Source organism: Oncorhynchus masou, chromosome 9, assembly GCF_036934945.1.
Source record: "Oncorhynchus masou masou isolate Uvic2021 chromosome 9, UVic_Omas_1.1, whole genome shotgun sequence".
In the NCBI taxonomy this organism is placed as follows: domain Eukaryota; kingdom Metazoa; phylum Chordata; class Actinopteri; order Salmoniformes; family Salmonidae; genus Oncorhynchus; species Oncorhynchus masou.
Window position 1 is genome coordinate 25,859,987 of NC_088220.1, and position 16,250 is coordinate 25,876,236.

At 44.0% G+C, this 16,250-nt stretch overlaps 1 protein-coding gene across 1 annotated transcript in view; it reads right to left on the bottom strand.

Moving 5' to 3' along the window:
* Positions 1 to 13,155, bottom strand: part of LOC135545726 (A disintegrin and metalloproteinase with thrombospondin motifs 2-like) — a 273,928-nt gene extending 260,773 nt beyond the window's left edge. Inside the window, exons 1-2 of the mRNA XM_064973543.1 lie at positions 12,907 to 13,155; positions 9,195 to 9,637 (exon numbers count right to left, since the gene is read on the bottom strand). Coding sequence (XP_064829615.1) covers positions 9,195 to 9,637; positions 12,907 to 12,991 — 528 coding nt within the window. The 5' untranslated portion in view covers positions 12,992 to 13,155. The remainder of the gene's footprint in view (positions 1 to 9,194; positions 9,638 to 12,906) is intronic.
* Between the last annotated feature and the right edge of the window lie 3,095 nt (positions 13,156 to 16,250).

The window sequence follows — 16,250 nt, forward strand, 5'->3', positions numbered from 1 at the left end:
GTTAGACAGGGATGCAGCTTAAGCCCCACCCTCTTCAACATATATATCAATGAATTGGCGCCGGCACTAGAAAAGTCTGCAGCACCCGGCCTCACCTTACTAGAATCCGAAGTCAAATGTCTGCTGTATGCTGATGATCTGGTGCTTCTGTCACCAACAAAGGAGGGCCCACAGCAGCACCTACATCTTCCACACAGATTCTGTCAGACCTGGGCCCTGACAGTAAATCTCAGTAAGACCAAAATAATGGTGTTCCAAAAAAGGTCCAGTCACCAGGACCACAAATACAAATTCCATCTAGACACTGTTGCCCTAGAGCACACAAAAAACTATACATACCTTGGCCTAAACATCAGTGCCACAGGTAACTTCCACAAAGCTGTGAACGATCTGAGAGACAAGGCAAGAAGGGCATTCTATGCCATCAAAAGGAACATAAATTTCAACATACCAATTAAGATTTGGCTAAAAATACTTGAATCAGTCATAGAGGCCATTGCCCTTTATGGTTGTGAGGTCTGGGGTCCGCTCACCAACCAAGACTTCACAAAATGGGACAAACACCAAATTGAGACTGCACGCAGAATTCTGCAAAAATATCCTCTGTGTGCAACGTAGAACACCAAAAAATGCATGCAGAGCAGAATTAGGCCCGATACCCACTAATTATCAAAATCCAGAAAAGAGCCGTTAAATTCTATAACCAACTAAAAGGAAGCGATTCCCAAACCTTCCACTACAAAGCCATCACCTACAGAGAGATGAACCTGGAGAAGAGTCCCCTAAGCAAGCTGGTCCTAGGGCTCTGTTCGCAAACAGACCCCACAGAGCCCCAGGACAGCAGCACAATTAGACCCAACCAAATCATGAGAAAACAAAAAGATAATTACTTGACACATTGGAAAGAATTAACAAAAAAACAGAGCAAACTAGAATGCTGTTTGGCCCTACACAGAGAGTACAGAGCGGCAGAATACCTGACCACTGTGACTGACCCAAAATTAAGGAAAGCTTTGACTATGTACAGACTCAGTGAGCATAGCCTTGCTATTGAGAAAGGCCGCCGTAGGCAGACATGGCTCTCAAGAGAAGACAGACTATGTGCTCACTGCCCACAAAATGAGGTGGAAACTGAGCTGCACTTCCTAACCTCCTGCCCAATGTATGACCATATTAGAGAGACATATTTCCCTCAGATTACACAGATCAAATCCAATTTTGAAAAACTCCCATATCTACTGGGTGAAATTCCACAATGTGTCATCACAGCAGCAAGATTTGTGACCTGTTGCCACGAGAAAAGGGCAACCAGTGAAGAACATACACCATTGTAAATACAACCCATATTTATGCTTATTTATTTTATCTTGTGTCCTTTACCATTTGTACATTGTTCAAACACTGTATATATATATAATATGACATTTGTAATGTCTTTATTGTTTTGAAACTTCTGTATGTGTAATGTTTACTATTAATTTGTATTGTTTATTCACTTTATATATTATCTACCTCACTTGCTTTGGCAATGTTAACACATGTTTCCCATGCCAATAAAGCCCCTTGAATTGAATTGAATTGAATTGAGAGAGAGCGAGAGAGAGAGAGAGCGAGAGAGAGAGAGAGAGAGAGCGAGAGAGAGCGAGAGAGAGAGAGAGAGAGAGAGAGAGAGAGAGAGAGAGAGAGAGAGAGAGAGAGAGAGAGATCGCTAGAGGGAGAGAGAGGAAAACAGGGGGCTGGTTAAGTGCAGTGAATAAGAGGCAGACTGCAATCACAGCTGTGGTAAAAGCATGCTCTGCTCTGCTGTGCTCTGAGCTATGTACCACAGCAGTAGCGTACCGCTGTCAGAGTGTTCCTACCACTGACTGCCTGATAATAGCCCTAGATTGAGTAATTGTGTGTTTGAGTGTCTGAGTGGGCTACGCTGCATGGTGGAGTCAGTCTCTCTCTCATTCTCTTTCTCATTCATACCCAGCCAGCCTTTGCGCTCCCCGCACCCGGCTCTCCCTGCAGCCCCTCAGCCCAATCTCTCTCTTCTCTTTCTCATTCATACCCAGCCAGCCTTTGTGCTCCCGCACCCGGCTCTCCCTGCAGCCCCTCAACCCCATCTCTCTCTTCTCTTTCCGCCACTCCGGGACAACCGGGGTCAATAACAGCTGTAGTGTTGCTCTGTAATTTATGTCATCATTTCAATTTGAGCTGATTACAATGGAGAGCTGCTTATCGCCTGACCCTCGCTGTGTGTGTGAATGAAACAGACACTGTAGAGGCCTATAGAGGCCCAAGCCCCCCACGCCGCACCACTACCTGGCCTGGCTGAATGGTTTTCTATGGCTCTATAATGTAGATGTAATAACTGTTACGGCGCTGTCTGGGGTAAATGGACGTGTCATTGGCACTTGGTGTGAGTCTATTATTGTGATCATCAGGTCCCAGCCTAAACACTGCCACGCCTGCCTGATGTGACTGGCTGGGCTGTAAACTGGCATGATTAAGTCCTCTGCTAACATGTGATACTGGGGTGGGGTGGAAAGACTGAACAGTACAGTATCTGTAGACTATCTCTCCGTTGAGATTCTTCATGAAACAAAAACAAAAAAATACCATGATTTGGAGGATTTTCACAAAATGTAATCAATATTCCTTTGGAGGAAGGATTATTCACATATATTTAACATTTGCCTCTAAAAGCATCATTGAGTAATAATAAGCAAACATAGATGTCATATGAAGCTATAGAGCTTTCTTTGTAATATATGTTGTACTTTGCTAAAATAATATATACATAAAATGTTTGATTTGGCAATTTTTTTCGGGCAGGTCACCCATGATACAAGTCAGTATTTGACGTCGGGAGATTATGTGGAAACTGACCACTAGGGGAAACAGTGAGCACTGTTACCTTCAAGTAGATGTAAGCATCTGCCTCTGGTTTCTATGGTTGCATGTTTGAATCCAGTGATCAGTAGTGTAAAAAATACTTTGAAGTACTACATTAAGTAATCTTTGGGGGTATCTTTACTTCACTATTTACATTTTTGACCACTTTTACTTTACCTTCATTACATTCCTAAAGAATATATTGTACTTTATACTCCATACATTTTCCCTGACAACAAAATGATTATATTATATATTATTTGATATTATATTTGATATTATATTCATTATATTTTGAATGCTTAGCTTGGCAGGACAGGAGAATTCACGCACGTTTCAAGAGAACACGTGGTCATCCTCCTCTGGACTCAATCAACACAAATGCATCTTCCGTTAATAATATGTTGGAGTGTTGGAGTGTGCCCCTGGCTATCCGTACATTTTAAAAACAAGAAAATGGTCCCTTCTGCTTTGCATTAATATAAGATATTTTAAATTATTTTTACTTTTACTTTTGCTACTTAAATATATTTTAGCAATTACATTTCATTTAGATACTTAATTATATTTAAAACCAAATCATTTTAGACTTTTACTCAAGTACTATTTTGCCGGCTGACTTTCACTTTTACTTGAGTAACTTTCAATTAAGGTATCTATACTTTTACTCAAGTATGACAATTGGGTACTTTTTCCACCACTGCCAGTGATCATTTCTGATATTTTTGTTTTAAACGTATCCCAAACATTAACCCTTACCCTAACCATTCTGAGTTCATGCCTAACCTTAAGAATTCATAGTTAATGATTAAACTCAACACTAACTTTACAAATTCAGAGTTAATCTTAAAGACTTTGAAATGTGACATTTGCAACAACTTCAAAATGTGACATTTGAGAAACATTGATGAATGTCTAATTCTTTACTGAGACTGTAAGAGCTTGTTGAACATTTCAATTTATTTTGAACATAACATTATATATTGTACGGGCATATCAGAGTGGGATCTCTGCTACTTTTAGAGTTATGATCCAATTTGTAAGTGTTACCAACAGAGTGATTGTGAAAATGGATTCAAAATGGTCGCCCTCTGCTGGGGATTTGCAGGATGTGCCATGATACAAGTGAAAGGGGGACTGTGATTGGTTATATTGACAACGACGTTAATCTATATAAAATGGGCCATAACTTTAAAACTAGAAGAGATCCCACTCTGGAACGTTGATATGCCCATAAAGTATATTATATTCAACAATAAAAAAAACATTTACTAAATTATTTCAATATTAATGTTTACATTTTTCAATATTAATAAATTCATGTATTTAACTTTAAAAAAATCTAAATAGTAATCATATTACAGAGCAAGTGATAAATTACACATATTACACACATTTTTGCTTTGAATTAAACATTATGGATTGAACATTATGGATTAAACATTATGGAGTCTTAAAGGAGGCCTGGGTAAGGCTAAAATGGCATTGATATGCAAACTTTGAGTAATTATTTCTCAATTATGCTCCTAGATGCAAATGTCCAATATATGTAAACAATCCTTGCTCCAAAGGACTATTCTATGGATTACATTTTGTGAAAATCCCCAAAATCATAGTCTTGTTTTTCCTCAGTTTCGTGAGGAATGACTCTGTTACACAGCAACAATGACTGTGGAACTTAATAAAGAATAGACTCAGACACCATTTACATATTTATTATGTTTATTTAACCTTTATTTTAGCAGGCAGGTTAAGAACAAATTATTATTTACCATTATGGCCTGGCAGGTGGTATTTATAGACAAATAGTGACATCGTATTTAAATTGAATAACATGGTGGAAAAGCATTTAAATGGATGTGTACCCACAATACGTAGCGCATCCAAGAGTAACATCACAAAATGAAAAATTCCATTGTTGGGGACCTTGGCAAATCCAATCGGATCTAGAACAATCCTTTTGCAACACCTGTAAATGCCTTTGGTGTTTCCGCTTGTGTCTGGATTCCGAGGTGGTTATGAAAGCCTGTTTTCAACGCAAATACAAAAATAGACAAGTTTCTCCCAGCTCATGCTGTGCATTAATAACACAGACCGGGACAGACAGACAGACACATGCACACCTAGGGGCTACAAAACGCGACACCTAAAGGCCGTCTCTAACTTATCGTTCAACAATCTACATACATTACAGCACAGGGACAACCAAATATAGACAAACTATACTGTTTCTCCAGTTCATCCACCATAGGAAGGAGAGAGAGTGCAACACCCTTCACCCTAGGTGATAGAACACTGCTAGAAAACAGACACGAGAACCTGCTAAAGGACCAATCTCTCTCTCTCTCTCTTCCTCCTCCTCCCCCTCCTCCCCCTCCTTCCCACGGCACTTTTAATAGCATCATTAGAAAAGCTATCCAACCTGACTCTACCGCTGGTGGCTGTGGGAAAGACAGGGAGTGAGAAAGAGGGGAGAGAGAAGGGGGGATAGGGAGAGAGAGAGAGAGGGTAGATCGAGATAAAAAGGAGATGGAGGGGGGAGTGAAAGGGGGGATAGGGAGGGAGAGAGAGGGTAGATTGAGATAAAAAGGAGATGGAGGGGGAGTGAAAGGGGGGATAGGGAGAGGGAGAGAGAGGGTAGATTGAGATAAAAAGGAGATGGAGGGGGAGTGAAAGGGGGAAAGGGAGGGAGAGAGAGAGAGATCGAGATAAAAAGGAGATGGAGGGGGAGTGAAAGGGGGGATAGGGAGAGAGAGAGGAGATCGAGATAAAAAGGAGATGGAGGGGGAGTGAAAGGGGGATAGGGAGAGAGAGAGAGAGGATTGAGATAGATCGAGATAAAAAAGGAGATGGAGGGGGAGATGGAAGGGGGGGGATAGGGAGGGAGAGAGAGAGGGTAGATTGAGATAAAAAGGAGATGGAGGGGGAGTGAAAGGGGGATAGGGAGAGAGAGAGAGAGAGAGAGAGAGAGATGGAGAGTGGAAGGGGGATTGAGATAAAAAGGAGATGGAGGGGGGAGTGAAAGGGGGAAAGGGAGAGAGAGAGAGAGAGATTGAGATAAAAAGGAGATGGAGGGGGGAGTGAAAGGGGGGATAGGGAGAGAGAGAGGAGATCGAGATAAAAAGGAGATGGAGGGGGGAGTGAAAGGGGGATAGGGAGAGAGAGAGAGAGGGTAGATTGAGATAAAAAGGAGATGGAGGGGGGAGTGGAAGGGGGGATAGGGAGAGAGAGAGAGAGGGTAGATCGAGATAAAAAGGAGATGGAGGGGGAGTGAAAGGGAGGATAAAGAGAACAGATGAAAGAGAGGGAAACGCTCTCTGATCACCCTACATTGCGGATCACTTCTCTATGCCTGGTGAGGTTTGTCTGGCTCGTTCTGAAGTCTGTATTCACCATGCATGTATCTGCCATAAGTTGGAGTGCTGTGTGACCATGTGGGCTGCTATCTCCCCAGCTGTGACCAGGTGCGTGTGTAATACATGTCCCCGCTGGCCAGGTGTTCTCCCACCTGTTGCTGAGCTGTAGCAGGGATAAAGATAGGTCTAACATCCGCCCATCCCAGATTGCTGAGGACGTTTTTTTATTTAATCCATTTTAGAATAAGGCGGTAACGAAACAAAATGTGGAAAAAGTCATGGGGTCTGAATACTTTCCAAATGCACTGTATGTCTATTCTATCACTGAGCCTTTGTGAGTGTCTATTACACAGTTCTACTCAGGGCTGCAGGGACATCCAGGCTTCTCTGTCTGTCTCTCTGTTTTTCTGTCTGTCCGTCTGTCCGTCTGTCCGTCTGTCCGTCTGTCCGTCTGTCCGTCTGTCCGTCTGTCCGTCTGTCCGTCTGTCCGTCTGTCCGTCTGTCCGTCTGTCCGTCTGTCCGATTGCAGAGACGTAAAGTAGTGAAGATCTGGGCCCAATAGAGATGTAGAGTAGTGAGGTCTGGGCCCAATATAGATGTAGAGTAGTGAAGATCTGGGCCTAATAGAGATGTAGAGTAGTAATGATCTGGGCCCAATAGAGATGTAGAGTAGTGAAGTTCTGGGCCCAATATAGATGTAGAGTAGTGAAGTTCTGGGCCCAAAAGAGATGTAGACTAGTGAAGATTTGGGCCCAAAAGAGATCCCATTGATAAACAGTTCTAAATGTAATCTCTCTAATGCATAGAGGAGAGCAGAGAATAACACACACACACACACAACACACACACACACACACACGTCAAACAACAGCCTCTGTAGCTTTGACCGAGTATGCTAGACCAGGGGGAAAGCCATTAGAAGGGCAGAGGTTTATAACCACACACACTCATGCATAAAATATTCCAAGAGGCTAGGTTAGGATTTCTGTACTGAACTTTATTTAAAAGTGAAACCAATTCTCTTCCACCTTCCCAGCCAACAGTGTACAGGAGTCTCCTGCATCTCCTCAACAAGACCTGATCACAGCCTCTCTCTCTCCCTCCCTCCCTCCCCCTCCAAACACATCATTCAGTTGATTAATTTTCCGAAATACAGTACCTACCTAACATGGTTCAGTTACCAGAGAGAAGTCAAGGGGTCGTCACTAGTTAACTGCCTATTTCTACAATTTCTCTTCTGAAAGGTCCAATGCAGCCATTTGTATCTCAATATCAAATCATTTCTGGGTAACAATGAATTACCTTACTGTGATTGTTTTCAATCAAAATGGTTTTAAAGAAACAAAAATAGCTTCTTAGCAAGAGCAAGAGCAACTCTCTTTCTTATTGGTCTATTAACTGCACTGGGCGTTCCTATGGAAACTCGGACATGATTGCTCTCACTGTCTTGCAGTCGTTGACACACACACACACACACACACACACACACACACACACACACACACACACACACACACACACACACACACACACACACACACACACACACACACACACACACACACACACACACACACACACACACACACACACACACACACACACACACACTCTAAAGAAGGGGATAGGATTGGTGACTGATAACCTCACTCCACATGCTTTTACAGACCATTGAATGGTGAGACGCCTTAAGAGCAACATCTTGGCACAATCCATTACAGATTTACAAAACAGAAGCATCACCAGCACATCTCATCCAGTCAAATGAGCTAAATGTTCATAAACTACAGAGCTTGACCAAGCTCCACCAATCAGCAAATACTGTACAGGGTAGAAAAGAGGAGCAGGAAGAAGGACAAGCCTAATACAGGGTAGAAAAGAGGAGCAGAAAGATGGACAAACCTAGTACAGGGTAGAAAAGAGGAGCAGAAAGAAGGACAACCCTAGTACAGGGTAGAAAAGAGGAGCAGAAAGAAGGACAACCCTAGTACAGGGTAGAAAAGACGAGCAGAAAGAAGGACAACCCTAGTACAGGGTAGAAAAGAGGAGCAGAAAGAAGGACAACCCTAGTACAGGGTAGAAAAGAGGAGCAGAAAGAAGGACAACCCTAGTACAGGGTAGAAAAGAGGAGCAGAAAGAAGGACAACCCTAGTGCAGGGTAGAAAAGAGGAGCAGAAAGAAGGACAACCCTAGTACAGGGTAGTAAAGAGGATCAGAAAGAAGGACAACCCTAGTACAGGGTAGAAAAGAGGAGCAGAAAGAAGGACAACCCTAGTACAGGGTAGAAAGAGGAGCAGAAAGAAGGACAACCCTAGTACAGGGTAGAAAAGAGGAGCAGAAAGAAGGACAACCCTAGTACAGGGTAGAAAAGAGGAGCAGAAAGAAGTACAACCCTAGTATAGGGTAGAAAAGAGGAGCAGAAAGAAGGACAACCCTAGTATAGGGTAGAAAAGAGGAGCAGAAAGAAGGACAACCCTAGTACAGGGTAGAAAAGAGGAGCAGAAAGAAGGACAACCCTAGTACAGGGTAGAAAAGAGGAGCAGAAAGAAGGACAACCCTAGTATAGGGTAGAAAAGAGGAGCAGAAAGAAGGACAACCCTAGTACAGGGTAGAAAAGAGGAGCAGAAAGAAGGACAACCCTAGTACAGGGTAGAAAAGAGGAGCAGAAAGAAGGACAACCCTAGTACAGGGTAGAAAAGAGGAGCAGAAAGAAGGACAACCCTAGTACAGGGTAGAAAAGACGAGCAGAAAGAAGGACAACCCTAGTACAGGGTAGAAAAGAGGAGCAGAAAGAAGGACAACCCTAGTACAGGGTAGAAAAGAGGAGCAGAAAGAAGGACAACCCTAGTACAGCATGTAACAGTGCTGAGAAACAGGAAATGTTCCCATTGGAGAGCAGTCATAATGTGTTCAGTGGATTGCATTGACTCTACAGTAACCGAAACAACCAAAACTCACCAGGCCGTCACAGTTGCTGATGGCTACGGTGGTTCCGGGCGTGTCTGTGACATCACCCACATATAAACAGTCTCCCTGCAGTGGCTCGGAGCGTGTGGCTGTCCCGTTGCTGTCGTCATCGTCATGCCACTCCATCTTGGCTCCGGGGGCCACCAGTCGCGTGTTGTGACGCAGACGCAGGTGGAAATCCCGGCCGAAGACGGTGACGTTGTAATAAAGCTGTCTGTGTCGGGCCCCTCCGTCCTCCTCCTCGTGCATTCCCTTGTTTTCTTCACCTCTTTCTCCTTCTCCCCCGTTCTCTCCAGCCCCTCTCCTCCAGCGCCTACGGGACTGCCGCGCACCCACCAGGCCGGCTGACACGGCGTGGGACAAGAAGTGGCCGTCTGCGTCCACGCTCACGGGCCTCACCAGTCCATACTCCCCCAGGACATGCTGCAGGGAGTCTGAATAGGAGGTGAGAGGACAGGAGAAGACAGGAAGGGAGGAGAGAGGTGAATGGGAGAAATAGTTTGGTGAGAGGAGAGGTGAGAGAGGAATGCAGAGGGAGAGTGAAGGAGAAAAGAGGATATGAAGGGGAGGAATGAGAGAATTAGAGAAGAGAGAAAGAAGGAAATGGAAGGTAAGGGGGTATATTAGAGAATGACAACAAAAGAGAGAGAGAGAGAGGGAAAGGGGAGGTAAGGGAGTATATTAGAGAATGACAGCAAGAGAAAGAGGGAAATGGGAGGTAAGGGAGTATATTAGAGAATGACAACAAGAGAAAGGGAACGAGAGAGAGAGAGAGAGAGAGAGAGAGATGGAAAGAGAGAAGGTCATCTTAATTGCATCACTTCTTGATCACTGAGAAAATCTGCATGGATTTCAATCAAATAAGCCTATCCAACACACACATACACACACACACACACACACCTCTGAACCCAGATGTGACCCCACATCTGGCAGGGCTGCGCGCATGGAAACGGCAGCCTCAGCAGTGGCAGTGTGTTGGGTGCGTGTGCGTCTCTCTCCTTCTCAGTCATCTCCTCACACACAGCAGCACAGAGACAACAGAGAGAGCAGCAGAAGATCAAGGTGCTAATTGCGACTCTCACACGCTGAATAATGTTTTCTCACCGCCTGCCATGGTTCCCATGGAGCTGACTTCCATAGCATGCAGTTGAGTAAAGAAACACTTGGTTGGCTTAATAACAACGCCTCGTGGACACACAAGGAGACAACAACACAAGGAGATTAGCCTAGAGAGCAGAAAACAGGGCAAACTAATTCATTATAATTGTTTTAAAGGATTCCAGTGGTAAGATAGATTTAGGCCTTATAGTGTAACATAATGTATTGTCATCCTCATCATCATTATCTATTCTGATCAACGCACCAAGTTGTGCAAAATTCATGTTGTCCTCTCAAGTCTTGGGGAGACATGCAACATATTTCTAAGTAATCATGCAGCCTAATTCATATAAAAGTTATATTAGCCTATTGCGTCATTACTACTTCCCCATAACCAGGTCTCTAAGCATTACAGGCCGTTTTCCTGGCGACGCATCGCCTTAAAACTGTGGCACTGACAGTGACACCTCCTTCTGAGGCGGCTTTTAGATGTGTGACAGAGAGAGAGAGAGAGAGAGAGAGAGAGAGAGAGAGAGAGAGAGAGAGAGAGAGAGAGAGAGAGAGAGAGAGAGAGAGAGAGAGAGAGAGAGAGAGAGAGAGAGAGAGAGAGAGAGAGAGAGAGAGAGAGAGAGAGAGAGAAGAGAGAGAGAGAGAGAGAGAGAGAGAGAGAGAGAGAGAGAGAGAGAGAGAGAGAGAGAGAGAGAGAGAGAGAGAGAGAGAGAGAGAGAGAGAGAGAGAGAGAGAGAGAGAGAGAGAGAGAAAGAGAGAGAGAGAGAGAGAGAGAGAGAGAGAGAGAGAGAGAGAGAGAGAGAGAGAGAGAAGAAGAGAGAGAGAGAGAAGAGAGAGAGAGAGAGAGAGAGAGAGAGAGAGAGAGAGAGAAAGAGAGAGAGAAAGAAAGAGAGAGAGAAAGAGAGCGAGAGAGAGATGCTCCCTCCGGGACCACTAGTGACAGAAAGCAGCAACTCGCCCACATATCACAACTCACAGTCACAACACTAGATCATATCAGTGTGACACTAACCCTCCGACTGTCCTTCTCAATATCACTCAATATTATTATTAATATTTGAAATGGATATCTTTACACAAATAATAAATAGGGTGTTTTAATCACTATAGGCATAATGAGTGTCTATAATGGATATTGTTATCTAACAGTTGTGAGAATAAGCAGTTGAGAACAGTGGCGTTTATAGGTACAAGTGACATATATAGCCGCTTGGGCCTTGCAGCCGCTAGGGGCACCTTTTTTTTCAGGAAGCCAGTCAAAGTCTCAACTTCCTGTTAGTTAGGATAGTAGAATACACAGTGTGAAATTTCAAAATTTGGTTGTACATCAGCAGTTTTCCTTTTGTTATGTCAGTCACTAACAGTCAGTCAATTATCCCATGTCAGCTAACATTGTATAGATTGCTAGGTAAGGTAGTTTAGCCAGCTATCTAAACCTTGTAGCAATCATGGCTGAAATACTGACCGGGCACACAAGGCACGTGCCCAGACCCTGACCTCTATGGGAAAGGGGAATTCATTCAACTGAAATGTGTCTTCAGCATTTAACCCAACCCTTCTGAATCAGAGAGGTGCAGGGGGCTGCCTTAATGGACATCCATGTCATCGGCTGGGCGCCTGGGGAGCAGTTGTTGGGGGTTAACTGCCATGCTCAAGGGGCCCCACTGATTTTGCTAGTCACTCTCACTCAGATATCATATTAACATGGCTTAAGTCATGGCAAAATATGTAGAATTACAGGAAATTTGCTTTAAAACTGCTAAATGTTTTTTCCATTCCATGTCAAAATGTTTCGAACTCCATGAAATTAGCTTTAAAACGCCAAAGTTCTATCTGTCCCATGGAAAAATGAGTAGAATCGCATGCAATTTGTTTTAAAACTGTTTTTTTTATATGCACCAGTCCACCAAATATGGCTTAGGGCCCCCCAAAAGCTAGGAAGAGCCCTGGGTGAGGGAGAGGTACCAGGCACCTGATTCCTTCAAGATCTCATCAGAATCAGACTGATCCTATAATAGCAGTTTCAATAAGCTATGTTTTCCACATAAATACTAAATAAAACAAGTTGTCTGTAAAACACTGTGCAATTATATTATTCTGCTATGTTTATTATTATTATTATTCTCAAATGTAACGTGATTATGTTAATTTATAATCAATAACATCCGATCTTTCTGCACTGTGACCAAATCGATAGCAGCGATCTCCACCTAATCAGATACGGTTACTCCTTGGCAAACAAACCTTGCATCCTTTACAAAGCCAAAGTGAATTATCCTGCCCTGACTGTCCGAAAACCTGAACCGCGCGCCCGCGTCACCACCGGGATGAGGAGAGGAGAGAGAAACGCACACTTCACAACACTGCCTGCCCTTATGCCACAGCACAGAGACGATTCTATGGGAAATGTATCGGGAACCTTCATCCATCTATTAAGTTGAAAATGGATGCTTTAGGGTATGTATATAACTCGACTATAGCCTAGGCTACGCTGTTGGGCGCACAGTGCGCACAGATGGTTGCGCATACCCAATTGACCCCCGGCGTATGGAAACAGCAAAACATTGTAAACATAAGTCGCACATTTACCTACCTACGCTACTGGCGATATACAGGCCGCTCGTGTGAAGAAAGGCCGGCAGAATGATTAAGATTGTAAATCCAGGCGCGAGACCCATGGCAGCTCCAAACTGCGCAGGTGAGAGAGTGGGACTTCGGGCTCCAGTGTGCTAAAGTTCCCCGCGACTAGCCACACCGCCACGACAGCAACAGCACAGCAGCCCGCAACTAACTGCCAAGTGCACCGGGAGAGACCGCTCCCTCCCTCTCTCTCTCTCTCTCTCTCTCTCTCTCTCTCTCTCTCTCTCCCTTTCTAACTCACACTCTCTCTCTCCCCCTCTCTCTCTCTCTCTCTCTCCCTCCCTCCCTCCCCTCTCCCTCTCTCTCCATCCCATTCTCTCTCCCTCCTTCCCCCTCCCTCTCAATCTCTCTCCCTCTCTATCTCTCTCCCTCTCTATCTCTCTCCCTCTCTCCCCTCCCTCTCTTTCTCTCTCCCTCTCTCCCCCTCCCTCTCTATCTCTCTGTCTCGCTCGCTCCTTGCCTCTGCACTCTGACAACTCCCCGACTCCACATACACGTGCGCCCACACATTTCTCTCGATGTGTTGTGCACGCAGGAATGCGCGAGGAAATATGAGGATAGTTCTGAAAACATTGGGTGTGCTGCAACTGTTTGACAGTTCATGACAGCTCAAATAAATCACAGGAAAATCAGAGAAAATTAGCAACCTCTCCCTGTCCACCCCAAAATAGTAAATAATGGAGAACATTTAGTTTTGTAACTTTAAAGGCCCAGTGCAGTCAAATACAGTGGGACAAAAAAGTATTTAGTCAGCCACCAATTGTGCAAGTTCTCCCACTTAAAAAGATTAAATATAATTTTCATCATAGGTACACTTCAACTATGACAGACAAAATGAAAAAAAAAATCCAGAAAATCACATTGTAGGATTTTTAATGAATGTATTTGCAAATTATGGTGGAAAATAAGTATTTGGTTACCTACAAACAAGCAAGATTTCTGGCTCTCACAGACCTGTAATTTCTTCTTTAAGAGGCTTCTCTGTCCTCCATTTGTTACCTGTATTAATGGCACCTGTTTGAACTTGTTATTAGGATAAAAGACACCTGTCCACAACCTCAAACAGTCACACTCCAAACTCCACTATGGCCAAGACCAAAGAGCTGTCAAAGGACACCAGAAACAAAATTGTAGACCTGCACCAGGCTGGGAAGACTGAATCTGCAATAGGTAAGCAGCTTGGTTTGAAGAAATCAACTGTGGGAGCAATTATTAGGAAATGGAAGACATACAAGACCACTGATAATCTCCCTCGATCTGGGGCTCCACTCAAGATCACAAGAACGGTGAGCAAAAATCCCAGAACCACATGGGGGGACCTAGTGAATGACCTGCAGAGATCTGGGACCAAAGTAACAAAGTCTACCATCAGTAACACACTTCGCCGCCAGGCACTCAAATCCTGCAGTGCCAGACGTGTCCCCCTGCATAAGCCAGTACATGTCCAGGCCCGTCTGAAGTTTGCTAGAGAGCATTTGGATGATCAAGAAGAAGATTGGGAGAATGTCATATGGTCAGATGAAACCAAAATAGGTAAAAACTCAACTCGTTGTGTTTGGAGGACAAAGAATGCTGAGTTGCATCCAAAGAACACCATACCTACTGTGAAGCATAGGGGTGGAAACATCATGCTTTGGGACTGTTTTTCTGCAAAGGGACCAGGACGACTGATCCGTGTAAAGGAAAGAATGGGGCCATGTATCGTGAGATTTTGAGTGAAAACCTCCTTCCATCAGCAAGGGCATTGAAGATGAAAGGGTCTTGCCTCACACAGGAAGCGGCGCAGGTCCTAATCCAGGCACTTGTCATCTCTCGTCTGGATTACTGCAACTCGCTGTTGGCTGGGCTCCCTGCCTGTGCCATTAAACCCCTACAACTCATCCAGAACGCCGCAGCCCGTCTGGTGTTCAACCTTCCCAAGTTCTCTCACGTCACCCCGCTCCTCCGCTCTCTCCACTGGCTTCCAGTTGAAGCTCGCATCCGCTACAAGACCATGGTGCTTGCCTACGGAGCTGTGAGGGGAACGGCACCGCAGTACCTCCAGGCTCTGATCAGGCCCTACACCCAAACAAGGGCACTGCGTTCATCCACCTCTGGCCTGCTCGCCTCCCTACCACTGAGGAAGTACAGTTCCCGCTCAGCCCAGTCAAAACTGTTCGCTGCTCTGGCCCCCCAATGGCGGAACAAACTTCCTCACGACGCCAGAACAGCGGAGTCAATCACCACCTTCCGGAGACACCTGAAACCCCACCTCTTTAAGGAATACCTAGGATAGGATAAAGTAATCCTTCTCACCCCCCCTTAAATGATTTAGATGCACTATTGTAAAGTGGCTGTTCCACTGGATGTCATAAGGTGAATTCACCAATTTGTAAGTCGCTCTGGATAAGAGCGTCTGCCAAATGACTTAAATGTAATGTAAATGTCTTTCAGCATAACAATGATCCCAAACACAGCGCCCGGGCAACGAAGGAGTGGCTTCGTAAGAAGCATTTCAAGGTCCTGGAGTGGCCTAGCCAGTCTCCAGATCTCAACCCCATAGAAAATCTTTGGAGGGAGTTGAAAGTCCGTGTTGCCCAGCAACAGCCCCAAAACATCACTGCTCTAGAGGAGATCTGCATGGAGGAATGGGCCAAAATACCAGCAACAGTGTGTGAAAACCTCGTGAAGACTTACAGAAAACATTTGACCTCTGTCATTGCCAACAAAGGGTATATAACAAAGTATTGAGATAAAGGTTTGTTATTGACCAAATACTTATTTTCCACCATAATTTGCAAATAAATTAATTAAAAATCCTACAATGTGATTTTCTGGATTTTTTTCACTAATTTTGTCTGTCATAGTTGAAGTGTACCTATGCTGAAAATTACAGGCCTCTCTCATCTTTTTAAGTGGGAGACCTTGCACAATTGGTGGCTGACTAAATACTTTTTTGCCCCACTATATATATATATATATATATATATATATTTCCACACTATGAGTATGAGGTTGGATTAATCAACAAGATTTCACATTCTCTCATCAGAATTAGACAATCATCAATGTTTCTCAACATTTCAAAGTCACATCACCTTTCAAAGTTGTTCCAAACATCAAATTTCAAAATGTTTGGTAGGGTCTGGTCTCTGTATAGTTCCAAGGTTCATTTTAGGCATTAACTCAGAATTCTTAAGGTTTCTCAAACTTGGTCCTGGGGAGCCCAATGTGTGGACGTTTTGTTTCTTTTCCCAAACACTACATGGCTGATTCAAATAATCAACTGATCTTTAAAAGTTCATTATTTGAATCAGC